This window comes from Colletes latitarsis, chromosome 6 (assembly GCF_051014445.1).
Source record: "Colletes latitarsis isolate SP2378_abdomen chromosome 6, iyColLati1, whole genome shotgun sequence".
NCBI classification, from domain to species: domain Eukaryota; kingdom Metazoa; phylum Arthropoda; class Insecta; order Hymenoptera; family Colletidae; genus Colletes; species Colletes latitarsis.
In genome coordinates, this window is record NC_135139.1 from 6,471,356 (window position 1) to 6,498,723 (window position 27,368).

The 27,368-nt window shown below is 35.7% G+C and overlaps 3 protein-coding genes and 1 non-coding gene across 9 annotated transcripts in view; 3 read left to right on the forward strand and 1 right to left on the reverse strand.

Annotated features, from left to right (window-relative positions):
• Nucleotides 1–976: 976 nt before the first annotated feature.
• LOC143342370 (uncharacterized) lies at nt 977–24,461 on the forward strand. Of its 5 annotated transcripts, XM_076766166.1 has the most exons (20): nt 1,140–1,178; nt 8,799–8,866; nt 10,245–10,464; nt 10,569–10,785; nt 14,535–14,705; nt 16,434–16,505; nt 16,576–16,665; nt 17,554–17,661; nt 18,722–18,829; nt 18,923–19,136; nt 20,960–21,175; nt 21,268–21,446; nt 21,543–21,713; nt 21,834–22,031; nt 22,264–22,465; nt 22,697–22,798; nt 23,353–23,454; nt 23,722–23,889; nt 23,962–24,030; nt 24,102–24,461. In XM_076766166.1, exons 2-20 carry the CDS (start codon nt 8,818–8,820, stop codon nt 24,218–24,220), a joined length of 2,775 nt encoding a protein of 924 aa, XP_076622281.1. In that variant the 5' UTR covers nt 1,140–1,178; nt 8,799–8,817; the 3' UTR covers nt 24,221–24,461. The 5 variants fall into 5 exon arrangements, 4 of the variants coding, with proteins under 4 accessions (XP_076622282.1, XP_076622283.1, XP_076622284.1 ...); XM_076766167.1 differs by lacking the exons at nt 1,140–1,178; nt 23,353–23,454 and adding an exon at nt 977–1,130; XM_076766168.1 differs by lacking the exons at nt 1,140–1,178; nt 22,697–22,798 and adding an exon at nt 977–1,130.
• On the reverse strand, nt 2,021–6,637 carry LOC143342514 (uncharacterized). Its single transcript, XM_076766481.1, has 2 exons — nt 6,571–6,637; nt 2,021–4,393 (listed from the first exon to the last, which is right to left on the reverse strand). Exon 2 carries the CDS (start codon nt 4,371–4,373, stop codon nt 2,388–2,390), a length of 1,986 nt encoding a protein of 661 aa, XP_076622596.1. The 5' UTR covers nt 4,374–4,393; nt 6,571–6,637; the 3' UTR covers nt 2,021–2,387.
• Trnar-acg (transfer RNA arginine (anticodon ACG)) lies at nt 8,007–8,079 on the forward strand. The gene has a single exon. It is a non-coding gene; the product is annotated as a tRNA-Arg (tRNA).
• Nucleotides 24,462–24,689: 228 nt separating the features above from the next.
• LOC143342735 (dystrobrevin beta) overlaps nt 24,690–27,368 on the forward strand; it is a 55,802-nt gene continuing 53,123 nt past the window's right edge. For both annotated transcript variants that reach the window (XM_076766922.1, XM_076766921.1), the window contains exon 1: nt 24,690–25,115. The gene's annotated coding sequence lies outside the window, so the exon portion shown is untranslated. The remainder of the gene's footprint in view (nt 25,116–27,368) is intronic.

Below are 27,368 nucleotides of genomic sequence, written 5' to 3' on the forward strand. Positions count from 1 at the left end.
ACAAAGAAAGTGTTCAAGTTTATGCGGTTTACGGCAGAATTACTTTCTCCATTGCAATAATGTCCGATACAAAAGAACAATGTAACCTACTTATTCACAACTGTCTCGTCACTTACATTATCGCGGTCTTTTGTTCTCTAATAAACATTCTACAGCGTTCGATATTTGAGACTACGCCCGTGTGGATAATAATGCACATTAATATTCGTGACAGTTCGTGACGAGGGTGCGGAATGTAATAAGGGTGTGCTGTACCTACCTGTTATCATTTATGATTGAAAGGATATGTATGAAAAATTAATCGAAAGCACATGCACATACGATTGAATGCTTTACTGACATATACGATACTTTAATGAACGGTTCTGCCATCATGCATTCATTATTTAAAGCCAGAATGTAACATTTGTCTAATTAATTTTTACAATGATTAGTATACTGAAGATAGATTTTTGTTGTTATATAGGGTATTAAAAAAAAGTTTAGAACTTACAGGGTAGATAGTATTCTATAGAAGGGACTTGTTTAGTTGGAAAAAGGATTTCAGAATTATCAAAAGTTATCAAAAGCAAAATGGCAACATTTGTTCACTAAAATTATTACATAAATTTCAACTTTCGTGTTGGCTGTCAACCCTTCTCTTATTTTTTCGATGAAGAATGTTCTTTACGAGAAAACTGCTCAAGAGTATGTAAGTTTCAAATGACGAAAACGAAACACGAGTATTATTCGTGAACAAAATTAATAATGTAACTTTAATAATAACTTATCTGCAACACTCAAAATTGAATGTCGTGGTTGCCAATAGAGCGGTCCCCTTTCTCTCTACGTATGACATGGTAATTCACGATCAACTGTAATTGTCTCTTCTCCCCGATGACGGAAGATGGAAAGCAAGATCGAATCTCCTTGAAGAGAGGCACAGAGAGCCACGCGGTTCTCCAGGCTTATCAGTTTGTGTCGGGCAGCCGTGCAATGCGTTGCCTCGTCTTGCAGCTTAATTGTGCCTCCAATTTCACGCGTGACATACATACAGCCCTTCACGGACTATATGTGTTGGCCGCTTAACTTCCGCTGATCGAACAGGAACTATCGGAAGCAGTATTCTTCCATTCCCCTCGAAGACTTCGGTACGTCACGTTTCGCACAAGTGGAAGAAGGTTCTTCAGAAGACTTCGGTAACGCGTGGACTGGCTCTCGGGCATGCAAAACTTTAACAAAATACACGTAGAAATTGAACGATCGTATAACTCTATTAAGCCGACGATACCACTATGGAATTGACCTGTACATACAGACTTTTCTGAAAGTTTCAATCCACGGTATATCGTTGCACTTTGTCGGGGTTTGATTCAAAACATAACTAACATAAATATAACAAATTGAAAAGGTTTTAATTTTATTTTTAATATGTTGTTTCGTCTTAACAATATTCTAGAACGTTTTCCAGATCAACTTATAGGAACTACATAATGTTCTTACTGTTTCCACATTATTTTAAAGACTTTGGACCTAATCCAATTAAGTCCCGTTGTCATGTTCGAATTTAAATTATATTCATTTTTTTTTTCATTATGTTGAACACCAAAAATGCAATGTTCTTATCATCTTAAATAGTTATATCCTTAACGTTTTATTTCAATTACACTGTGCTGTAGTAACATATGTATAGTCGCGATACCCTTTTCTAAACAGTATGTTACAGGGGTTGGTGAAAGTAATATCGTTCAAGTATTTTACTGGATAAATTTTAGATCGATCGTTTTAAGTGCATTGTCCGTTTCCTTGGAATGTCATCGCGGCGTATTAAAGAATATGATACATATATGGTACAGTACAACAAAAGCTTTTTCTTTTAAAGAACAATTATATTACAAAGAACAATATAAAATTAAGAATTTGTATGTTTCAGATGATTCGCATAAACAATATATAAACAAAACGTACATTAATATCAACGTTACTCATTTGCAATAAGTAATAATAACATTCGTACGAGACATATAATCTTGCGTGTGTTTAAGTAGCAATCCTTTTTGCAAACGCAAAAATATTATAAAAATATTACAAAAAGAAATTAAAAATATTAATTTTCAATATTACTAAACCGGTGCATAAAACGCAAACAATGCACTTGTGGTAGCAATTGTTTGCAAATACAATACTTAACATCAACTGTATCTCATTTAATCCTACAATAATAATAATACTTTTATCATAGCATAATTTCTCGTATAAAAAATTGTTTCGAGTATACAAAAGCTGTTCTGTCTTTCCAACACGGAATTCCGGAAACGCGTTTACCAATGACACAATTCTTCACAGTGTGTCAACGTTCCTATAAAACGTCGCTCATCGTTTACCGGGCGCATTGTTTTCATTACAGTCTATTCGTCGGTGTCATTGACTAGATCTATTACGGTCGGTCTATTACTCCTATTCTTCATTCTATAGGAACACGGGACAAGAAAATGGCCAACAGGTTCCTGTATCGACTCCCTATTGTTTTTTGTCTCGGATGTTTCGCTATAGTGACCAATACCGTAGCATTCTAACACCTCCGTGGGAATATTAATGTTCTTATTATACGCTATTACGTTCTCCTTCGCGTTGTCCAATATGCACAGTTTATCATTGTGATTCGACTTGTGCATATTTGTGAATGGTTCCATTGTGGTAGGCAGATACCTCTCCTCCGTTGTGTTTGTAACAATATTATTCTCGAAATTGGGTTGAACTGCGGCTCTGTGTCGTTTGCTCGCTGCCTCGTCCTTCGCGATATCGTTCTTGGTGTCAGATTTCGCAACGACTCGTTTCCTTTTCTTCGTTGGGTTGACATCCTCCTTTTCTACCAATTGGCAGCCTTCCTCTTCCATTCTCATTATATCTTTCATCGCATCCCGCACCAGCATTTCCTGTTCGACGCGATTCGGTGACTCATGATTAATTTCTTCGTTGGAGTCGCGCCCTCTAACGATTCGTAAAACTTCTTGCACTTCGTCGTCGGAATTTTGTTCGTCGACAATAACAGATTTGTTTAGTTGTTGCAGTGACTCAGCGCGACGGTATTTCGTTAGATTTATGAGCGAAATATCATTTTTTGGCATGATTATTGGAAAGATTATGGGGGGCATTATCACTTTTACCGTCTTTGATATCTCCAGTAGCTGCGATTGTTTCTCTGGCGGAGCATTTTTTTGCTTCTTGTTTCCGTTAATGTTCCTTTGACAGCATCGCGCAGCCAATAATTTAATATCGTTGTCCATTTTATTTGAGTTAAATGTCGGGTTCCGAAATGATTTCGCAACCACTGAACTATCACACGTGTCATTAAATACCGTCGAACTATTCGTATGTCGCGTAGAAAATGTACTCGGTTTACTATTTTTATAGCAATACATATTTTTGGTATCTTTTTGTTCAGCGCGATTGCATTGTTCATATACACACATTATGTCCGAATTGGATGGTAATGTATGTGGTAAAACGTCACAAATAGCGCTGCCCTCCATGGCCGTGATTGCGCATGATTTTGTCAGCCTGTTCAAGATGGAAGTTCTTTTTTGCGCTGTACTTTCCTCGCACTGGGTCTCCTTGCTTGCTGCATTGTTACCAGTCACATATCGATTCGTGCTGTTTACTACATGCATAGACGAGGTACAACACTTACAAGAACTATTATCGAATACAGGGAAATCGATATGAGGAACGACACCTTCGTCGACATTTTTCTCCGTGAATTCGTTGTTAGAAAATTCGGAAGTCAGTTCTTTGTGCTGTTCGGTTTGCGTACCTATGTCGATATTAATCCTCCTCAAATATTTGCGCTTCAAGGGCAATCGACACACCTCTTCCTTTCCTATTCTGAGAACCAAAACTGTTGTATCTTGCAACTTTATTACGGGGCTCTTACTAGCGGCGATAGTCGGAAGTTCACAAGGATCAGAAAATATTTTATGTTCTTCGTCTTCAACATTGAAACACTGAATTTCGTTCGCGGTAATAGCATTCGTTTCGAAATATAAACGATGTCTCTGAATCAAATGTAAGTTTACGTCCGTTTCGCACTTGAAGCACTTTCCACATATTTTACACGACGCTCCCAGGATAACGACACTACAATCACGCAACTTTACCCCATCGGAAATATTAACTCTTTCGATTGCATGGTTACCGTCTAACGTGCTATATTCACACTGAGATCTTTTCATTTGAAGCCCCATGCAAAGTAAGAAATCTTTTTTCCTGGTTATATTCGAGATATCGACATTGTGCAATCGTGGAAAATAGTCTTCACCATATTTAGTCGTCCTTAACGTGCATCTGTTTGGTTCCTCAGTACTATGGTACACTCTTTGCATATGTGGCGCCATCTCGTAATGGTCAATGACCCCTGTAAATAAATTTCGGAAACCTATCATCATTTAATATTCGTTTTATGATACGCGTAGAAAATACACAAATGTAACAAAATATTTTAGTTGATTACGATGTAAAAATTGTTCTGTATTAAGCAAACTATAAAAATGGTGGTTTTTTAAACATACGACAGATTACTTTGTTGAGAAACGATGAATTATAGAAGCTACAAAGTTAGTGTTTGACAGCAGGTAATTTAATTTTCTATTTTTTTATAATATATGTATATACAGTCATTCACAGTGAAAATTGAACAACTTGTATCGTGAAAAGTGCTGCCTCGATATAATAACAGGATAAGAAATTTGGTTGGAAAAAAGTTATTATTCTACAAACTAATACTCAAAATTAAACATTATTCTTCATTAATGAAAAAAAATGATAACCGTATCGTATGCTAATTGTTCTCAGATTCAAAATTATATATAAAAGTATTCAGTAAATTTAATTTAAAAAATTAATTTAGTATTTAGCAGGGTAATCATTCTTATCTATAACTGCTGACAATCGTCGTGATATTGATCGGACTAACTTCTACGAAACTTGGATTAATATGTTCTCATGCTGTCCGATATTACTGTTTTTAATTAATCTTTATTTGACGTTTTGTGTTTATTTATTTGTAACTTCAATTCACGCCAAACATGCTCAATTATATTTAAATCAGGCAATTAAGCTGATGTGTGAATAACTTTGGGGCAGTTGTATAGTAACCATTCTCAAGTGATCCTTAAAACATGAAAGAATCTAACTATTTAATATTTAAGTAAATATTTCCCTCAATGAGTTCTAAATTTTCAACTCCTATAAATGAAACGCAGCCTCACATCATGACGATGTCTTTTCTGTCTTTTCATCGGATTTCAATTTTGTATTTTTCATTGTTTCGGTTTTCGCCAAATTCTTATTTTACCATAATATCCGAATAACTTAATTTTGCTTTCATCTGTAAAGATGATGTTTTGCCAAAAACTATTATGTTTATTGATATAACATTTAGAGTACTCTAATCTCTGTCTATTTTTGGCACTACCAAGAGGCTTTGATAGAACCGATATTCATTTTTTTTTTAAATTTCGTTTAATAGTTTCTACGCACACAGATTTTCTTCCATATTGTTTAACGTCTATTGCAATGGCTGGAACATTTAATTTTGGATCTTTTTTTATTTTTTTACGAGTCCATCTTTCGTCAGCTTCGGTTAGTTTCTTCTTCGGATTAATTTTTTCATTATTTTTAAAATAGGACGAGGACGATTTAGAGTACGATATGATAATCATTTTTTGGATGAATAAAAAATAATATTTAACTTTTTATTTTTTGTATGAATAATTACTAAGTATTAATCTGAAGAATAATAATTTTGTTTCAATCAAATTTTTTATTCTGCTATTGAATCGAGGCAACATTTTTCACGATACGACTTGTACGATTTTTGCTGTGAGTAACTGTATCTACATAATGTATTTAACTGTTTTATATTGAAAATATTAAAGAACTCTGACAGTACCGATTTATTAAGATCGTAGATATATCTTGAGAGTCAAGAACAGCACAAATAGCGAATATGAGAAAAATAGATTTATTATTTAAACGAAAAATGAATTGAAATACGAAATTTATAAATAACTATATTGATATTTCATATAGAATTTTATATTTTCTTATACTGTGTATTAGTTCAAGTAATTGTTAACTAAAGACGCTAGAGAAATCATAATAAGTTATTTTACATAATATAATGTTCAACAAAATCAGAAATATAAATTATTAAAGTCGTAATATTTTATTATGTAAATTAAATTATGTAACAAAATACACTAACATCATAAATATGTCGATCTACACAAATATGAAACATGCATGAACATTTAAAACTATTTAATCTTTTGATACAGATTGTTACATTCTTTATTAAAACGTATTATGTTTCCAGTAAGAAACTATACATTAAACAGCCATAGATTATTTTAAGTTAATAACATTTATTTAGAAATTTCTGTAAACAAACATTTTTTAATACAATTTATTATCTTTTAATGTTTATTTCAAATTACTTGAAAAACAAATAGGTTTCGTACATTAAAATGTTTAATAAAATATTTTGAAATATTTCAATAAAAATAATTAAAATGAAACCTATTTACTTACAATTAAACACGTCGTACGTATACGATTTGTCGCGGTGTATAGATCCCTGGTTCCATGAAATTGAAGGAAGAAAAATGAATTGTTCATTAACACGACCAAGGGCATTAAATGATGAAGCCTAATGATGAAGCCAATGTTTGAAACAATATAACAATGTTGAGTTGGATGACGCAATTCCAACGTTGCCAAACATTTATCTTATCTACACGAGTATGACTATTAAGCTACTTCGCTGCGTATATTGACACTAAAATCAAGCTCAAATAACTGATTAAATTAACAATGGTTCGTAGTGTTATTTTCACCTTTAACTTCATGCGACGTAGTCAAAACTGAGACATAGTAGACTCAACAAAACATGGCAACACTACACGGTCATGTGATCGGTTAAGACCCAGGCACTCGACCAATGCGAAGCCACGTAGTTTACAACCTAACCAATCCTGGCTGCTTCTTTGTCCCACGCGCCCTCACTCACGCTACAATGCGAATCCTTATGAGGAATCTTATCTGCTCGTGCGAACAGGACAGAACATAATGTCGTTGGCGTTGTTACAGAAGACGTATTTTAGTATACTAGAATATTTATTTTTTCAAAGAATGTAAAAAATGTTAATATGAGAAGAGAAGACATTTGTTCATATATTTGACTTTATAATCTCATTTATTAATATTCATTTATGCACAACAAAAGAAATGAAATTCGATAATTGACCAAAATTTATTGGTAAAAAGACAATGAAAGCGTTGCGTATTGTATTCATTTACATTTATTTTAAATATACATTAAATCATATTATTTCCTAAATCAGGAACATCGAATTTTAGTAAACATTACACTTTTGAATAACCCTATAAGAAACTGAGGACTATAATTGCAAATTTATATAGATAACAAAAGGAACGTTATTAAAATTAATGAATTTACAGTCAAAAGTTATATTATAAAATTTATGTAGCTTTATTGAGAACCACTGAATGTGCGATACGAGACTAAACACGCCTTGCCATAAACACTTGATCAATGTCGCAGCTGTGTGACATTAATGTTAGATTCTTATGGACTAAGAAGAAAGTTCTGTAGAATTTTGGACATAAAAATTGTATTAATTATTGCATTAAACAATTATTAGTTTATAAACTTTATGTAGATAATCAGTAGTTAAAACATATTTGTTTAAATACTATTTTGAATTATATTCACGTATATAGTTTCTGATTATAAAGTTATTAATACAAAAATATACTTACTGAAACGTAAAAGCATATATAATTAATTAAGCAAACTTACTAACCATATTTTTGAAACAGTATTATTTTGTTACTACTTTATAAGTGGCAAAAATAATCTTAAAACTTAATCATTAGATATAATTTTAAAAAACCATATTATTATATTGGTATATATATTAGAAAATGAAAGTGTCTACCACACCGGTCCTGTGGCGCAACGGATAACGCGTCTGACTACGGATCAGAAGATTCCAGGTTCGAATCCTGGCAGGATCGATTCTTTTTTTTACGCGCGAAACATTATTTTTTTCCTTGGATAAATATAAACTTTTTCAATTTAAAATAATATTATTTTATTATATTATCAGATAATTAATAATATTATTTGTAATGTTATACTTGCAAATATTCATTTTTGGTTTGTCTAAACTAATCAACTTTCAACTATTATATTGAGTACAGGAGAGATGGATATATTTAATAGTAAAACAATTAAATCAAGTGATCGTTTTCTAAATAAAAGATGAAAAAGCGTAACAAGAAATCCAAGTTGTTGCATGAGTTTTACGTATCGTTTAACTTTGATGACAAAGTGTAATGAACCTTGCTACATACACGTATACTCTAACATCAAATAAGGACATGCAAAGAACTTATGCGATCTAGAACGAGCATTAACCTCACGTAGCATGTATATAATTTTTAGGGACGTTTAATATCCTGACGTAATACGTATAAAACATATGAATGTACTTGTTTATATAATATAGTATGTAGAGTATACACTGCAATATTCATTATAAACACTTGAATGTTTTGTCTTAATTGAAATTACTAATTATTACTAATGGGGAATGGTATGCAATTTTATCGACACAGTTTTAGCTTTATAGACGTTTTATTAAGAACATTAATTATCAAAATAATAATTAACTAATACTTTATATATTTGCTCAATGTGTGAAAATAAAATTGATACGGTGCTGTTTCTACAGGAATAACACAAATCTGCGAATGTACTTCTCAATATGGATATTCGTGCTTGTGCAATTCAGACGTATTCGTAAGTTCTTTTTTTAATTTTAAATATATAATTTAAATCATATTTTCTTTAATTTCGTTTACATTTTAGTTAATAATCTTTTCTATTTTTCGCACATTACTTCTAAATATAAAGCTTATGTCTGAGAATTTAAATTCTGACTTGGGAATCACATGGATAAATCGTTGTATTTTTTATACCTTAGACATAATATTATTTACAATACGGCTTTCCTGTAATATGAAATTTAATAATCAGTCAAATTTTTCTGAAAATAGATGAGTCAAAGTAATACTTTTTATTCGTAACTAGTTCCGTTCATAAATAAAGTTTTATTCATAAATAATTAAGTTAACCCTCTTTTATAGTATGCATTTCATTTAAAAAACTGGCAAAAATGAATCTATGTAGAATCTTCGAACGAACATTTCGTATATTAAAATCAGATATCAGTAGAAATATTCTATCCAAAAGGCAATTTTTTCTTCTAATAATAGAAAAATAAAAAATTCAGATAATGGAAGTTTTGCAGTATAAGATTTACTTTCGAGCTTTGAATAAATGAAAATCGTGCAAAAATTCAAGGTTGATAATTATAAAAACAAACATACAATTGCTGTGCTTGTATGATGTTGTTCAATTTATACATTCGTGAGAATGAAACCATCAGTATGGTTTAATCATTGAATGACTCAAGCAGAAACTTATTGAGTTGTGTAACAATAGGACATTTCTTCCTAGCTATGTCATCAAGCATTCTCACTTCATAGGCATTTAAATCTATTATACGGGTTTTATTGTACTACTATGCAGTTTACCCACCCTTTTTTCACGCAACTTACTATTTGTTCTTGTTGCATACATAGAGGATATATTTAACCCTGCTGCGTTGCTTGATTCAACTATAGATTTAAGGTCTTCTGAACAAAAATATCCCAAATATGCGAAATTAATTTTTTAATCTACTTTTACCATTCTCTTCACATAGAGTGAAGGTCTTAAATATGGCCTAGCAAAAGTCAAATGAAATATAATTCATATTTTTGCATTTAATTTATTTGAAATTAAACAAACATTATTCGAGTTTTATATAGGTTAAAATTGTCGAAATCTACAGATTCTTAATTGTAGTTGGAAAAACATAAGACGTGCAAAAATCAGGATCTGTAAAAAGACTTAAATATTAATTTAACCATTGTACACTTATTTTTGTAATCAATTTAGTATTATGTTTATAATCTGAAAATGTTAATTTTTTAAGTATTTCAATTTAAATAGCAGTTATCGAAATATTACGAAAAATAAAAATTAAAAATTGTAAATTGTCAGTCAATGATGATTTACCTAACGGTAATGGTTGGACATGTTTATAAAAATACAGTGCTATTAACGTTCATAGAACATGTTTCTGGGGACGAAACGATCATAGATTCATCGCGAGGACCATGCGAGGGCTACAAACGCGGCGAGGACGATCTTCAGACGTTCGATTTCATCAGCAAGCTAAAACTCGATCTATTGGAAACGCATTACGCCGGTCTGACGAGAGTCAGAGGTAGCAATCGTATGCAGACTGCCTATAGATTGGAGAAAGACATCGACGTGACTATGCCAATGAAGTATGATTTAATATTCTACGTTGAAACGGTGCTTGCAATTCTCCAAACAAATCCGTTCAAAGGATAGATCGACTATACCAAATTCATTTTACGGCCTTTGCTAGGAACATACTTCCGAACGGACTGCCAGAGGAATTCAGCACAGTCTGCACGTTCAGAGCCAGGAAACTGCCAAAGTACACTTGGCATATTATCAGAATCGTCGACATGGAAAACCAGCCCCAGTTTTTAATCGCGGTGAACCCGAAAACTCTGACTCTGGACGTATCCGTGAAGGATGAAAAAGGGGAACTGCAGACGACGTCGTTCTCAGCAGATCGCGTGAGTAGAATTCCGTCTATGGGATGTTGTGAGCAGTATTCGAAAATAATGATAATACTGATTCCGGTTCTTGGAACGAGTATCATTGGGGCCACTCAAAATGTATCTCTTTGTATTGGGGTATCTAAAAAATGTTAAAAAATTTTTATTCGTTATTCGAGAATAAAATTTACCTAACTCTGATGTATGTCGGTGAATGATAGGTAACCAATTATAATTATAATATACACAATTGCAAATATCTTATTATAACTTCAATTCTACTCGTTCTTAAAAATACTTTCAGAGTTGCACAGTGTAAATCTCGTAGAAAATAAATAACTACTTTAATCATAAAGATTTAATTTTGTTATAATATTAACATTTTCAATATCTGAAAAAGCGTGTCGCATAATTGTTAGCTCCTCCTGAATGTGTTGTAGTAAAAATAAGGTTGAGAACTACTGCACTACACGGGTTTTCCTGTAGCTTTGAACGGCCATGTTTCTTTCTGGGGTTTCCCGTAACCTTTTTGTAAACCTTGACCGTGCATTGTATTTTATTACCTAGGCACCTAGAAACTAAATGGTACAGGGTCGCGGGGAGTAGTTCGTTCACTCCACCTAATTCTCCTCAGGAAACTCCAGTTTTATATTTTTTCTTGTAAATTACATTTTCTCATCTTATCCACATTTCCCCACAGATGGTTCAGACAGTCAGTTTGGACATTCAACGATTTTAAGTAATAACGGTGACATGGGTAAACAGGAATTTCATTTGAATGGTCGTTGTTGCGGCGTAACAATAAAACCATAAAGCCAATAGATGTAGCTTCGAACTTCCAGAAATTTGAATTTCTCTTTTATAGCCTAGTGTCATCGAGGCTACTATTTAGTCAGCATGTTTTTCGTTTCATCCTTGTGATTTTCAAGTCCAAGTGCTTTATGAGTTTACAACGAGCATTGTCAAGGCATGCAGAACTTCTGCGAGCAACATTCGGTCTTTACCTGAGGGTCCCCATTAGTTGAGGGCGGCTATGTTTTTTTAAATAGTACACGTGCCGTCTAACTCATCGTGGTGACCATTAAAATTTGCAGTTAACCACCTCCACTTTTATAGAAATAAGTCCTACTTTGCTTCGTCGTCGACGAGGTTTTAAATTCGATTCTAGACACCGAAGAGATGCAAACAACCTGTTGAACGAGATAGTCGCATTTATACATCTTTAAAACTACTTATCGAAAATTAGGGTAAGTCCAAAAGTTTTGCTGGATTCTCGGCAGACATTACTATCGAGATATTTTCTTTGTGTGCGAGACAACGAATTACTGTCAATTGTTATTTACGACTAGAAGTGGCTGCTTTGAGTTGGCAATTTTGTTGAAAATTAATATTGAAGATATAATGATGTATGAGCTTCGTAGAGGAATCAACATTAAAAATAATTACTACTAAAAACATAAAATTAAGATTTCCCGATGCGAATTACTTTCTATGAGCCTATGTCGTTCAGTTTGTAGGTGCCTAGGCAATGAATCATCTTTGTACAGTATACGGTCGAAGTTTACAAGAGGTTTATGGAAAAAGCCAAGAAGAAATATGACCGTTCAAGTCTGCAGGTAAAATCCTTATAAACCCTCGCGTATACTGAAGTATTTACTATAGGCTTCCATTCGTCAATGTTTCTCAACCTTGGTTTCATCACGACACATTCAAAAGACGTTAACATTTATGGGACACCTTTTTCCAGATATCGAAGTTTAAAATACATTAAATCCGAGTATTTACATATGAGTCATGTAACTAAACTTTCCACCTGCGACAAGGATTGTTTTGTTTAAAAAAAAAATGTGTATTGCTCGTTCGTCACGTTTGCGAAGTAATAGCAGTTAGCCACAATTTTTGAAACCACGTTTCCTTCTAGTCCTCTCATAATTATAACAAAATTAGTGACTTCTAAAAAAGTGATTTGTAAAATTATATTACAATTATGAGTAAGTTTTTATGATCAAAGTAGTTATTTATTCCCTACTGGTTTACCATTGTTCAAATCTAAAAATAGTTTTACGACAGTTAATATCGCAAGTTTAGTTAGCTTTGTCTTTATTGTGAAAAGAACTCAAGAGAAAGGCAGTAGACATAATTCGCGGTCATAACAGCCATATATTTCTACGTAGTAATGGACGTTCGAATCTGTATCTTCAAAGAGATTCGAAACTTTCAAGGCTGGGAGGTTTCGAATCTCTCCGATCATTATTCGAATCCAGACGGTCTTAAGAGGTCTTGACATCTTAAACGTTCTCGAAGTCTCGAACGGTCTTGAAACATTTAACGAGCTTTAAATGCTTCAGAGTCTGAATGCTTTGGTACAAACGATGTCATTGACATAAAATATTGAAGAAAATCTGAAAAACATTAGCATATTTACGTTTATATTGTTCTCATATAATAACAAGTATATTTTCAGCAAACGTAGATAATTATCTAGAGGAAGCATTTTTATTCGAATAATAAACACACATTTCTAATCACTCGTTATTAATTTGTAATAAAATTTACAACTTCGTACATTTTTCATCAATAAAGAAATGAATTTATTTTATATTTCTTTTTATCATAATCGGTCATTGCCAATAATTGACATTCGGATAATCGACGTTTTACTGCGATACCATCTAAAGCAATAAGATGTCAAAGAAATAGGAAAAGCAAAAATATAAGTAGTTCAATCGTTTCTTTCAATCATATAATTTAATATTTGATAGTTAATCGGTGCTTGACATGAATTTCTCTGATCGCTGACCTAATTACAAAGCGATGGGAATACGTTTGTACGCGGCAAAACACGATTAAATCTCCGAAAGTTGAGCGCGTCTCGACTAATCTCGAGCACTGTCAAGTCAGGCCTCGTTTAGACCAAGCACCTCTTAAAAGTGTCATCGACGATCGCGCGATGATTAAAAACGGTCTACGAGAGTGCGGACACCAATACATACTTGAAAACGACATCGATGCTTGGCGTATCGCGCCGATCCTTTGTCGAACATCGATCGCGTGGGCGTATAAATTACAGCATTGTGAGACACGCGGAAATCGTGTCACGGACCCTTGCGTAAACGGCGCGCAAAATAATTTACAGCAGGCATGTCAAATTCATTTTGGCTCAAGGGCCAACATTCATTTTATTTCCATATCACGGGCTGCGGATATATAATTATTTTACAGCGTACAAAAACGTTTTGAAAAGTCTCTCTCAGTCCTTGCACAGTCACCAAGCAAACGCGTAGAATGGAAAATAGAATGATAAATAATAAGTGAACAGATATGTCGAACAAATTTCATTTTATTTGAATATGTCTAGCATCATTTTATAGATAAAAACCGTCGAAATTGGGTTTAAAATTTTGAATCGATGATGTTATTTTCTAAATATACATATACAAGGTGTTTCGTTTAACCCAGGCCACGTTGTGTAAATTTTAATGTGACCTACGAAGACTTTTTTGGCCGACTGTATGTAGAAGATCGGATAGACTGATGAGAATAGCATTCCTCGTGACATTTGTAACGCTTCAAAGAACTCGCGTGAACCAACGTTCTTGTCGAAGCGGGAGAACCGCGAACACAGGACAGGAGAATCACCGCGTAGGTCGTCGATGACTGCTATCGTTCACGTTTGCCTTACACTTGGCGAACTCCGGCTCTTAGCGAAGTTCGTTCGAGCGTGACACTCAATGCGGAAAATTTGATAAGACGTTCCATCGAAACAGATGTTCGACAAGAACTGGCACAAAATTAATGTCGGAGCCTTCAAGGATAAATTGGTGGTCTACGTCGACTGTGAGTACGCTGGCGCTCTACTGGCAAAGCCTCGAGGACCGATTAAAGTGGATGGTGAAATCTCGATATCGAAGATGTCCCACAGTAAGCTGACTGTACCGGTAAGTTCGATCGTGCACCCCTTAAACTATACATTGTGTACCAGAGGCAGCGATAAGACCAGCACCGCTGTTAACAGGGAGCTAGGTGCTCATTAATCAATTTCGACGACACAACTACCGTACGTTTTGTCGCTTATATATTTCACCTACGTAATAAGTCATGGTACGTTTTTCTGCAGATTTCAGACTAATTACGAAAACAGATTACATTATTGTCAATTGAGAACGGTTTACGGAGTGATACGTTTTTATCATCAAACGACTAGTATAGTTTTTGTAAATAGAGAGTGAACATCAACATCAAGTCACCACATAAGTTTGTTTTGAACATTTCTTCCATCATATAATCTAATATAATCACAAAATTATTTCCTATAATTGTTAATCATGTATACAGGCTGTTATATTATTATGAATGTGTCTATCGTGTGAATCACGATAAATAAAAAATCTGGTTCTATATTTTCAAGCCATTCGGTCAACTATTATAGAACTTGACCCGTTTAAAGTTTTGCGACAGTAGCTACTATGAATTCAAAAAAATTCTGTTGTCGACATATTTTTAAAGACGTATACTTTAAGAAAATGGAGAAAGAAAGCTTCGATCTTGACAAATTTTAAAAAGAAAACAATCCGCGTATGACTGGATCCGCGATGCTCAACCCCGTGTTGTTTAAGGATCGACTGAACGAAAAGATACAAATGGAACTCAATGGATACAGTTTTCTTACGCAACCGCGTGACCGTGTTTAACGAAACGTTTTAATGATAGTTCCCAGAACGCGGAGACTTCAATTTCGACAAACTCGGTGAAGATCGTAGGGCGTGTGATCGCGATTGCAATGGAAACAAGTTCGCGAACGCGAATTTCGTAGAAGCCTATGACACATCCGCGGGGGATGCTCGCATTCGTCCGCAAGACAAATGTATCCGTCACATGCCGCAATTAAGAAGCACTTAATTAATAAACACTTTGTAATGAACGAGGCTAAGGCATAACTGGGACAAGCTAGATTTAGTGCCACATTCAAAGTGTAAGAGCATACCGCGCACAGAAAAATGTGTTGACGGTATTATTAGCCCAGTTTCGCGAATAAGCGAAGGATACTAGTCGCGTAATGGGCATAATAACGTAATAATGAGACACTCAACTTCCTTTTGATAAAAAACGTATTTTTTGATAAACATATTAATTTGCTCGAATCCCTTCTGGATATTGACAATTCTTCTTCTATTATTCTTTCTTTATTCTCAGATGTAGAGGCGAACATTCAAAATAACATCAGAAAGTAGCAAGATGTCATCCAGGAACTTATACCGGTATGCAAAATTCCAGTATCAAAGTATATCGGTATTTAACTCCCTGTTCGCATCAGATTAAAACTTTCGTGGTGGGCAACAGTCTTCAGAAGTGTTACATTCGACACTCTATTTATATCAAAATAAAGTTCATAGGATTCACTTCAATTTCCATCGTCGACATTCAGCGATTAAAATTTTTGCATCTTTATTTGATTCTCGAAAACGGAAGAAAGGTGCTACTTGCTAATTTCTGAGGTTATTCTGTGTGGTTCCTCTTACATCTAAAAAAAATTCGAATTACAGTTTAAAACTTCCCTCTGTGAAAAAGTCTTTTACATTTTAGAAGAAGATTCTATTTGTAATCTTCGACTGTTCAAATTTCTGACTCTTGATCTAATTTCTGTTTCCTCCGAAACGTTTCTTTAGATCGATATACAGTGGATGGTCTTAAATTGCGATCCTACGAGACCGGAGAGAGAAACCTGCGAGGAACTACCGGTAAGACCATATATTTTACACAAGTTCGCAATCCATTAAGATCCTGCGGTTGTAATTAACGCAATTGCAGAAGAGCCTTAGCAACCCTTTATTGCCCCAGAGGCGCCCGGTCTGCGAAACTATCTGTCCGCAGGGGCCTCCTGGAATTAATGGCACAGATGTAAGTCGTGACTTTTCTTTATTGATAAATACTCCTATCTAATGGAAGAACTTGCATTTCCACAATAATACTAAATTTTCTTCTTTTTTAAACTTCGTTTTTAATCTTCACCCAGCGGAGTCCGGATCCATTCGGAACCGTACAAACTATTTCTTTTGGAGTCGTAAAGTTTTGTTTTTGATAAATAACTTTACAATGAGCTTGTCAAATTAACGACATTAATAAATGATGAATTTACAAATACGATAATGTAAAAGTTTAATCGGAAACCTTGTCTTAGAATGTGAAATGGTAAATTTCAGACTCGGACTAAAATGGACCCGAAGATTGTTCGCCATTGGTTTTGTTTTGGATAGTTTGTTTTACTCTAAATGCTTATTTATTTTGCTACTTTAACTAGACCAGCTTGGTTGACAAGTAAACAAAAATTATCGTGCTTATTAACTTTTGGACAGAACGATTTTTTTCACACTAAATCTAATTCATAAAAATTAATACTAATCACACGATGTTAAAATGAAAAAACTGAACATCCTCTATACTGATTAATTAACACAATAGATTTTGGCAAGTATGTATCTCGTAAACTAAAGGTGACCGCCAATTGTTCTATAGAAAATTTGTTATTCAAAATGTGCCCTTGAGAACATATGTGAAGGTCAACGTCATCGGGATCAAGATTGTTATTTCGAGTTTCGAAAAACTATTTAAATTGAAAAATTAGAATATTAAAAAACAAGATTTTAGTTCTCATCTAATCGATCTGATAGCTGTTTTGTTGATTAGTTACCATTGTACGATGAACAACTTGCACAAAGCAGCCCTGTGGCTTTGCTTATTTTCAAAACAGAAACATCTGAAGCTTGATAAAAGTATTTCTCTCTTTAGGGCTTGGCTGGTCTACCGGGATTACCGGGACCCTCTGGGCCAACGGGAGAGGCTGGTTTACCTGGACGACCTGGCTTGCCTGGCACTCCAGGTGAAAAAGGAAAAATGGTGAGTACTTGTAAATGCCTTTCAATTGTATCATACACGAGAATTTATTGATAATTAAGATCTCTAACAACACCACTGTATGAGTAATTGGGACATACAAATTCTAATATTGGTTTGATAACCTCGAGCAATTAGTCTAAACGTGCAAGCTTTCAGTTTTCTGTGTAGCTTCGTTGCATAACAGTGTCATTTATCGTGAGTTTAATTTCTGAGTTGCGTACCAAGCAACTAAATAAAATCAGTGATAGAATTTTTAATATTAGAAGTTTACACCCTATGTACAACCCCAATGTGGCACTATCAGACTTCTAGTTGCTCCCACAATTGAAGGAGGTACTGAAAAGTCAACTTTTTTCATCGAATGTCGTAGTTCTAAATGTAGTATTTGCAGTGGGTCTGAAAAGGCGGTTTCTCGCCATGGATTTAAGCGGGGAGCTATGACAGCGGACGTGAGTAATAAACCAGCTGCATGACAAATGTTCGAATTCGTCAAAACACGCGTGATGGTCATTTCGAACGTTGAAAGATGACTTTCGCTTGTTCCTTCGAACGTGTGACAAAATGGCACATATGCTGTTTTTCGCGTGACCCTCAAAAGCCATGGGGAAACCAACAGATGACAGATAGCCGTCGAAGTATTCATTACCATTCGTTTATATTTTTCCACCGTTGAGTGACACGCTATTTTAAGGACGTTTAATTGTGTCTAATATTAAACAATATTTATTATTAAGTGTTAATGTTATAATAAACTTTATAGAGCTTGAAGTCCTCTAAGTACATTTTTTTGAATGTTACCCACGTCAGTTCCTAGTAATTCCAGAGTAAATCAGAATGTTTCTTTATGAACGGTATAAAAAATTTGCTTATCAAATAGTGATCATCTAGAAAAACAAATATTTAGGTAGGTACATTTGAAGTGCAATCAATTTATTTTGAGATTCGTTTTATTAATTCCTCTTGTCTCGAATGTATTTTGTAGGATTGGAGATCTTAATTATCTATCAACCATGTATTTCGAGAAATTCTTGATTCGTTTTATTATTTCGATGTTAATCAGGGCTCGCAGGGACTAACTGGCGCACGTGGTTTCCCTGGGCTTCCAGGTCCTAAAGGACCCATCGGTTCAACTGGACCGCCCGGTTCAAAAGGAGAACGTGGCGAAAGAGTGGGTTTATTATTTTATTGGATACTATTTTGCCGTATTATTGCCACAGAAACGGAGAAAACATTGCAGTCGTGTTTATTGTATTGCCAATAGGGAGACATGGGATTCCCTGGACTGAAAGGAGATCAGGGTCTTCCAGGGCCACGTGGCCATACTGGACTTCCCGGACCACCTATAAATATTAGCGATTATGGTGATATTCTATCGCGATTTCCAGGCACACCGGGCCCTCGAGGGTACCCAGGCGAAAAGGGTTCAAAGGGCGAGCAAGGCGAACGTGGCGATAAAGGAGGGCAAGGTCAAAAAGGTATTTGCTCGATGTCCATTTTTAGACCTTTAACCCGTTAAAGATTAATACGACCGTGTCAAATGTTAAACGTTAGGGTTAAAATACGATTACGTTGATTTATCCGATCAGTAATCCTTGAAGTGCCGCGTAAACTAATTTAATCTTGTTAGAAATCGTGCGGAGTTGTGGGTGTCCACGTGAACGGTGATTCATCGTTAAACGCATTATTCTTCGCAACAGTGAACGCAGGACGCTTGATCTTTGCTCCCTTTAACGAAACAACGTATAAATCGATTAATCCTCCGATCGTGTGCTTAATTTCTTATAAAAAGTGTACTGGTAAATCTGGACACTCTTTTTTAGAACAATTGTTATCTTCATAGCGATGTTACGCATGGATTAAATTTCATCGCGTTAATTCTCTGTAACTGAACAGTAAATCATTCTCATACCCTTCAAATCTGTTAATGCGTTAATTGCTACATTTCAAAAGGTCATTGACACTCCAGAAGAAATAATTCCTCCCAATAAAGTGTGTCAACAGCCGTGTATTTAAAGGTCGAGCACAATCGTTTTAATAGTCTCAGCTGTCTAACCAACATATTTTCATTTATTCTATCTTCTCCTTCTCCATATTTGTAGTACAAGTATGCAGTTTATAAAATATGAATTGTATATTTAACGGCATTTATGAACATCGTGTCTTCATTATATAATAATTATATTAATAATACACTGCATGGTCAATGTATTTTGAACAATCTCAGGTTACTTCTTCCAACTAATTCCATATATTATTATCAATTTATTTCATTTTGAGCTTCCTTACTTTTTTTGAATTGTTAATAGATATTTTACACAATCTTTTACTGATGAGTACAAAAATAGCTTAATGATAAACCAAACGTGCATAAAACGTTTCTTAGATTCATCTTTAGGTTTGCTAGAACAGATCTATTTTGCTGTAATTATCACGATTATCAAGATCATCTATTCTCCTATTTGAAACAGTTAATATAAATAAAAAAATTATTCTGAAATAATTTATTTGATTTTCATATAAGATACAGTTACTTTCCCTGAATTATTCTTCCCATGAGAATAATAGGATAATTAAAACGATTCATCGTCTGAAATATTATTTTTTATAGTTTAGATAATTTTTCTTTGGATCTGCATTCTAACTGACGTAGTAAACTATTGAATATTACTGAAAGCTATGATTCTAATGCTCCGTTGGATGACACGTAGACGATATATTGTTAGACATATCGACGTCGACCTAAATACAGTCATTCAAAGTGATTGTAAATCAATTTGTTGCAATCTGTTGCAATACCCTTAAACCGATTCCTTTTATTATTCGCTGAATGTATGTCGTTCTCGTAATAGAAACTAGCAATAGAGCTTTTAACGTGCATTTAATTGCTGCTATTATATAAACTACTTTAAATGTTTGATGACAGTTGATTTTTTAATTGGAAATAATGTACTTATACGATTGAGAAACTCTTTTGTTTCAAGAAGATAATTTTTGTTTTTATTAAAGTAACATTTCCGAAAATAAGTTCTACTATTTATAGTTGTTTAATAGTACCTTTTATTAGAACGTATTCAAAATAGTTTCATAAACTGACGTCTTAAACTTATTAATAATTTCCGAAGTGAAATATTTACTTATACTGACAGTATCTATTTAGTTAAAATATCAAAGAAATTGACGATATATAAATTAATAAGTACAACTTATTAACTTTTTCATAATTGTATAATAGTTATTAATTATTTAGGGCAAGTGTTAAGAGTTTTCCGTTTTATTTTAAATCGTACTTATCTTTTAGGTGGACAAGGAGACAAAGGTGATCAAGGACATGATGGATTTCCTGGAGTAGAAGGTAAACCAGGTTTCCCTGGGCTTCCTGGTCTTAAAGGAGTGGCAGGCTTTCCAGGAATACCAGGGCAGCCTGGATTACAAGGTCATCGCGGTGAGCCTGGTTCATCAGGACTACCTGGAATTCAAGGACCAAAAGGCGAGCCTGGAGAACCCGGTCGTGATGGTCTGTAAATGAATGAACTTCTTTTTCAAATAATGTTATTGTACAAATCAACAATTAAACGAAACGTCAACATGTTCAATTACTTCGTTTAGGTTTACCCGGTTCAGTGATCGGTACCGTAATACCAGGATCACCTGGCCCCGAAGGATCTCCAGGCACACCTGGAGAAGATGGTCATCCAGGAGCGAAAGGAGAACCAGGTCCTATTGGTCCACCAGGTTTTCCAGGACCAGTTGGCAAACCTGGTGTCCCTGGTTCACTAGGATTGCAAGTAAATTCACATTATCTCTATCGTCGAATATTACACACAGATATGTTTTCCCTAATTAATACAGAATGATTACTTCTGTCGTTTGATTACTGTAAGGGCCCACCTGGTGTACCCGGAGAACCAGGTCTTCCAGGAAAACGAGGAGTTGATGGTCTACCTGGAATTTCAGGACTACCGGGCCTTGATGGAAAGCCTGGTGTAAAAGGTGAACGAGGTCAACCAGGAGAGCAAGGTCAAATCGGACCTCGTGGCTTACCAGGAAATGCCGTGAGATTCATTTATACGATTTTCATATTTTTACTACGCTCTCAACGCACTTTGTATTTTATATTACAATTTACGGTTAAGAAGTCTGTAGAATATGTACGTAGAGATATCCTTTTTCAGGGTCCTCCGGGTTCACCAGGCGTCACTGGTTTTCCAGGTTTGGAAGGAAGACCTGGCCCAGCGGGTGCTCCGGGTCCCCCAGGGCCACCAGGACCAGCTGGATCAACTGGAGACATGTTAAGTACAAACGAAGTTTTGAGAAGTATCGGCAGTCCAGGAGTTAGTGGACCTAGAGGTTCACCAGGTTCTGCAGGATTGGTAAGTAATTCGTTCAAATATCAAAAAGATAGATATTCATAAAGGAATCAAGTTTCAAGTTATTGCAATCTATATATTTCGTATACGTGCTAATTACTATCGCATAGTGGTACTTGTAAACATTTTTATAATAATATGTGACAGTAACAGGTCTGACAACTTCTATTTCATTGCACATGCATTTTTATTAATATCAATTTCGAAACAAATGTTTGTTATTACTTAATGTCAGCCAGGTGAGAGAGGACCTCCTGGAGAACGAGGTCCAGAAGGTCAAATCGGGCAACCCGGAATACCGGGGAAAGATGGAGCGCCAGGATTACAAGGACCACCTGGAATCAGGGGCCAAACAGGAATGCCAGGCCTTCAAGGAATACCAGGCAGAAGTATCACAGATTCGGAAATTCGGGATATATGCACAAGCGTGCTGCGAGGTGGATATTCATTTTAAACAATTATATTTTATTTCACTACAAAACGTAAAATGTTATAGCTGGGAAATCAGTAGCGAACTTAGAAACAATGAGTAAATAGAAGAAAAAAAAGTTGCAGTTTTCGTGTTAGTTACAGAAATAGCACCCTTGAGGTGACTCATTCTGGGCACGATGTTTGCACACAGAGAATAGAAAGATAATTCGTCATTTTATTACCATCTATATATACAGAGCAGATGACTGAGATGGCAGCAATGATGCAAGGTCCACCTGGTCCACCTGGCCGAGGCCGTCCAGGTCGTACTGGTTCACCTGGTCCACAAGGTCGCCCAGGTACACCCTCTGAAAAAAGGGCTACCACCCCCATTTGCCTGCATTTTACCTCATAACTGTAGAATATGATGCCAGAGATTAGGGAATTGAAACAGAAAGAATCTGCGGTTGTGGTCTGTGAAATGATAAAGATGGTATTTATGGTCTTTTCAGTATTACGATTATTGAATGGTAATCGAGAAATAGTCGAGTATGTACTCTGATTTTCATTTCAATTTCACGTTCCTGTTATGAGTTTTTGGTATTTTTTAGTGGAAAGCTAATAATATTTGCCAGAAATTCATAACAGACGACGAACCATGACATAAGAACCATCCTTAGCTTTATCGATAGTCATAGCGAATGGCGCAATGGGCATCGCCGTCATCGTACTGTCATGAGTTGCTTGAAATTCCACCTTCATCCTTAGTTAGAACCGGCATTTATCAGCGTCGTGATTCACGTACATGCAGATGCGCGTGCCCATTCGATTAACAATCGATCGATCGATCGGGGATTAACATCTCACGTTGCCGTGCGCCGATAAAGATGATGGAATCCTGCATGTGTCACAGAGAGGCTGAAAGAACTAACAGAGGGTCTACGAGGGCCACCCGGGTTGCCGGGACTGGCACGACAGGGCCGTCCCGGTCGAGCCGGAACCCGGGGCATCCCAGGTACCTATCGCTCGCAGGATCCCAACATATTCTTCCTGCTTCTCTTTTATATCGATGTAACAAATATCACGTCGTGCTAGTTGCACTGAACTTTTGCATGTTAATATTTGATTAGTAAAGCAAATTAAAATGTCTAAAACAGAGACAATAAATAGATAATATAGCATGCTTTAAATATTAAATGTTTAAGACGATAACGATAAATTATAAAAAAACTTTTTTAATGAACCGTGTTGCATCAAACACAATTGCACTCTGATTATTTAGGTGATCCAGGCCATCCAGGTCTGCCGGGAGAACGTGGCTTCGTAGGATTACCTGGACCACAAGGGCCTACAGGTCCTCAAGGTCCACCTGGTGAACGGGGAGAGAAAGGCGATAGAGGACCGGAAGGTGTTGGCGTTGAAGGACCGATCGGCCCAAGAGGATTGCCTGGTACTAAAAAATTTTTTTTACCGTTATCAGTCATTCAATTTAGAATTTTTATTTATGAAAGATATTTAATAGGGCCACCTGGCAACGATGGCGTCGGATTGCCTGGAAGGCAAGGAGAACGGGGCGAACCGGGCAGACCAGGTAAAGAGAAAAAAGATGCAAACACGTTTTTAAGATCTGGTACTGGTATTTTTAGTTTCGTTTATCGACAGGTCTTCCTGGGACGGTAGGTCCATCTGGCCCCCAAGGGTTACCGGGATTTTGCGAGTTTTGCAATTATCCGGGCGCCAATTATTTACAGTACACTCGCGGCAATGAAAAAGGACCTTAAACTAAAAACGTACTTCCATAAGCATAGAAAGTACAATTAATAAATACGAGGAGAAGAATTAATGAGCTCACGAACAACGAACATTTATAGAAATCATTAAAATCACTGCCATACCAAGGTAACTTCTTGTACCGATAACCTGTATTTAAATATGATAATTATTTTGCCCTGAAAGAATTACTACACGTATTTAATATGTAGATTAATATATTGCAATTGAGCGAAATGTTTGTACATGTTGTACCGAATAAATATTTTTTAAATAATAACAAAATTTACTGGTATTTGGTTGGACGGAGCGTGGAGAAAATAAAAAAGATGCCCGTTATCGTTTTCGCAAACGTGTTTTCCAACCGCAAATCTGGCGACTATCGCGCGCGCAATGGTCCGATTCCTTGTTCTCCCGTTCAAAGAAACGATGGCGCCACCATTAGCCTTAGTGGCAGTAGAAATCAGTGATGGCCGCGAGGCTCGCGATGTACATTACGTCGAGATTGCGCTGAGTTTGTTTATCGTGACGTTCTCGTGGCAAGAAGCATTCCGTGGCTTCCGTTCGAAAGAGGCCGAACGCGGTCGCGTTCTCGCGTGAGATATTCGCTCGAATGAAACGAATTCACCGCGACGATTCGTAAAATCGACGCGGTCGGTCTTATTGACAGTTCTATCCCGTGTTCAGGTAGCAGTAGCCACTCGAGTGCCGTGAGAAGTGTCGTTACCATCGCCACTTCAGCAACTTTCTCAGAGCGGCGGTTGTCCTAATGACGTCGCGTATGTGATAGAACGATACCAAAGGAGCCTTTGTCGACACGGGGACGGCGACCCCACACCCGTCGGCACTTTGTTCTCTTTCTTTCTCTGACCCTTACCGAAGACACGCGCATCGAAAGCGTCCGAGGTATGTACTACACCGGCAAGGCAGGTTAGGTGCACTCTGTGCTCGTGACGGTGTTACGGACGAATTCGATCCGAACTGCACGCGTACTTTCAAATTTTATCGAACACGATATACGTAAACCTAGATTAGCTGCGTACGTTTAGTTCACACGGTGACAGATTGAATTCTGAATATACGTCTTGATTTATTCATACTCATTAATACTTGCCGTTTATCCCGTTTACCGCCAATGGAAGTTAATCCCGAGGTGTACGTAAAAAATGATTCGAATGAATGGTCAAAGTATTTACGATTCGTCAACAGAAAGAATTAAATATTTCTACGATTTAAAGAATACAAAATAAATCAAAAAGTAGCTATATTATTATTTAGCTGCCTAGATCGATGCATCGATTGTGAAGGTACGAACCTAAATTTTACGTTCCTCTCAAGAAGGAAGTTCCCTTATTTATTTACCGTTACGGGGTATTATAACGGCAACGATAAGCTCGAACAAATAAGATTAACTTCGTATGTGTCTAATGTAATATAACGGACACTGTCCCGGCGAGTGTACGACCTATCTGGCAACGAAAGTGTTTGTTCCCCTAGTTAAACTGTATTCCACTGACACGCGTTGCTTCCTCTACTCGGCATCGGTCCAAAGCATTATACTCGATTGATTTGTAGTCGTCGTGTACCATTTGTAAGATACCCGAATTTGTACCGCATAGAGTAAACCATGCCGCCACGTAATCACTAAATTCTATCTATAATCCGATCGAACATCGTTTAAAGTTGAGCGACAAATCCGATGATTGACATTTATCTTTGACGTTGATACGTGATCAAGGTTCGCGTTTCAAATGAACCGTTTCAAAGAATACGTTACAAATTTCAGAATAGTCTAATAAATTATTCTTATTATAATAATGCTACCATACACTAATCTGGTATCATTGTCGTTTCGTGTCCTGGATCACAATGATCGGTAATTTGTTTGATCCTCTAGATAATAATTCAAAAATTTCGGTTACGGTAAAACCAAAATTGACCGCGCCTTTTAGTCGTTCCGTTTCGCGCGTTCCTCTGTACGCACCGAAACTGTCCCACATTCCCAGCCGTTCCTCTGTCTCCTCGGGCGATCTTATGCACCCCCCACCTGGCCCACTTATTGTATTGATTCAAACTTAGGCATCCACACGTTCCTCATTCCTTCGCAACTTCCTGCTCAACGATCTTCCCTCTGTTGTTTCCTGGCTGATCCTTCCGGCAATTTGTGCGTCACAAAGACGATAATTTCACAGGGGGAAATGTACTGGAGAAAATGACAAACCGATAAAGTTGGGGATTTTCATACTGGCAGATTTCTTCCGCCGATTCAGGCATAATTCGAACGTACTTCCCCTCTCTGATTTACGACGCAACGTTTCGTTTATTATTTATGTATTCTTTTCTAATACGTCAACAAAATATTTATGTGCGATATGACACTCTTAATTTATATTATTTCTCTTTTTTTTTGCACTGGCATATCGTGATCAAATTTCGGTTGACCAACAACTTCCGTTGAGGTGTTTACTTGCGATAACTAATCGATACAGTTTTAGCAATGAATATTTATGTAGATATTATTCATACAGAATCCCCTCTCATCGTAATAAAAAATTTGACAGTTTGCTAATTTTTTCTTCTGTTAGCTCAGAATTGTATGACTTACTCAATTAGTCAGCAAACCATGTTTATAAATATTATGATTAGATTGCGGATATGAACGTAACATGCAAAAAAATATGCAAATGTGCAAGTAATATGTACTATATACATTTGCCATATAGGATATAGTTCAAATTATTGTAATATTTTCATAAATAACTTGTTTTTGATCTGTTGTGTATTTACCAATAATAATGTTTAGAAAAATATAATTACATAGTATTTTGTTTACTATGTCAAATGCTTAAAATAGTAAGGAAACTTAACGTTTTGTGTAGATATTTAGGGTCTCTAAGTAATGTACAGGGTATTCGGCTACCCTTGGGAAAAATTTTAATGAGAGATTTTAGAGGTCAAAATAAGACGAAAATCAAGAATATCAATTTGTTGATGGAGGCTTCGTTAAAAAGTTATTAACAATTGAATTCAAAAATTTCAAATCGTTCTGGAAAAATTATTTTCAGTTACGGGGGTCAATTACAATCATTTCTGGTGAATACACATACCCCCGAAATCCTATCCACTTTCTAGAAAAAAATTCGAGAAGGTGTGAAATTT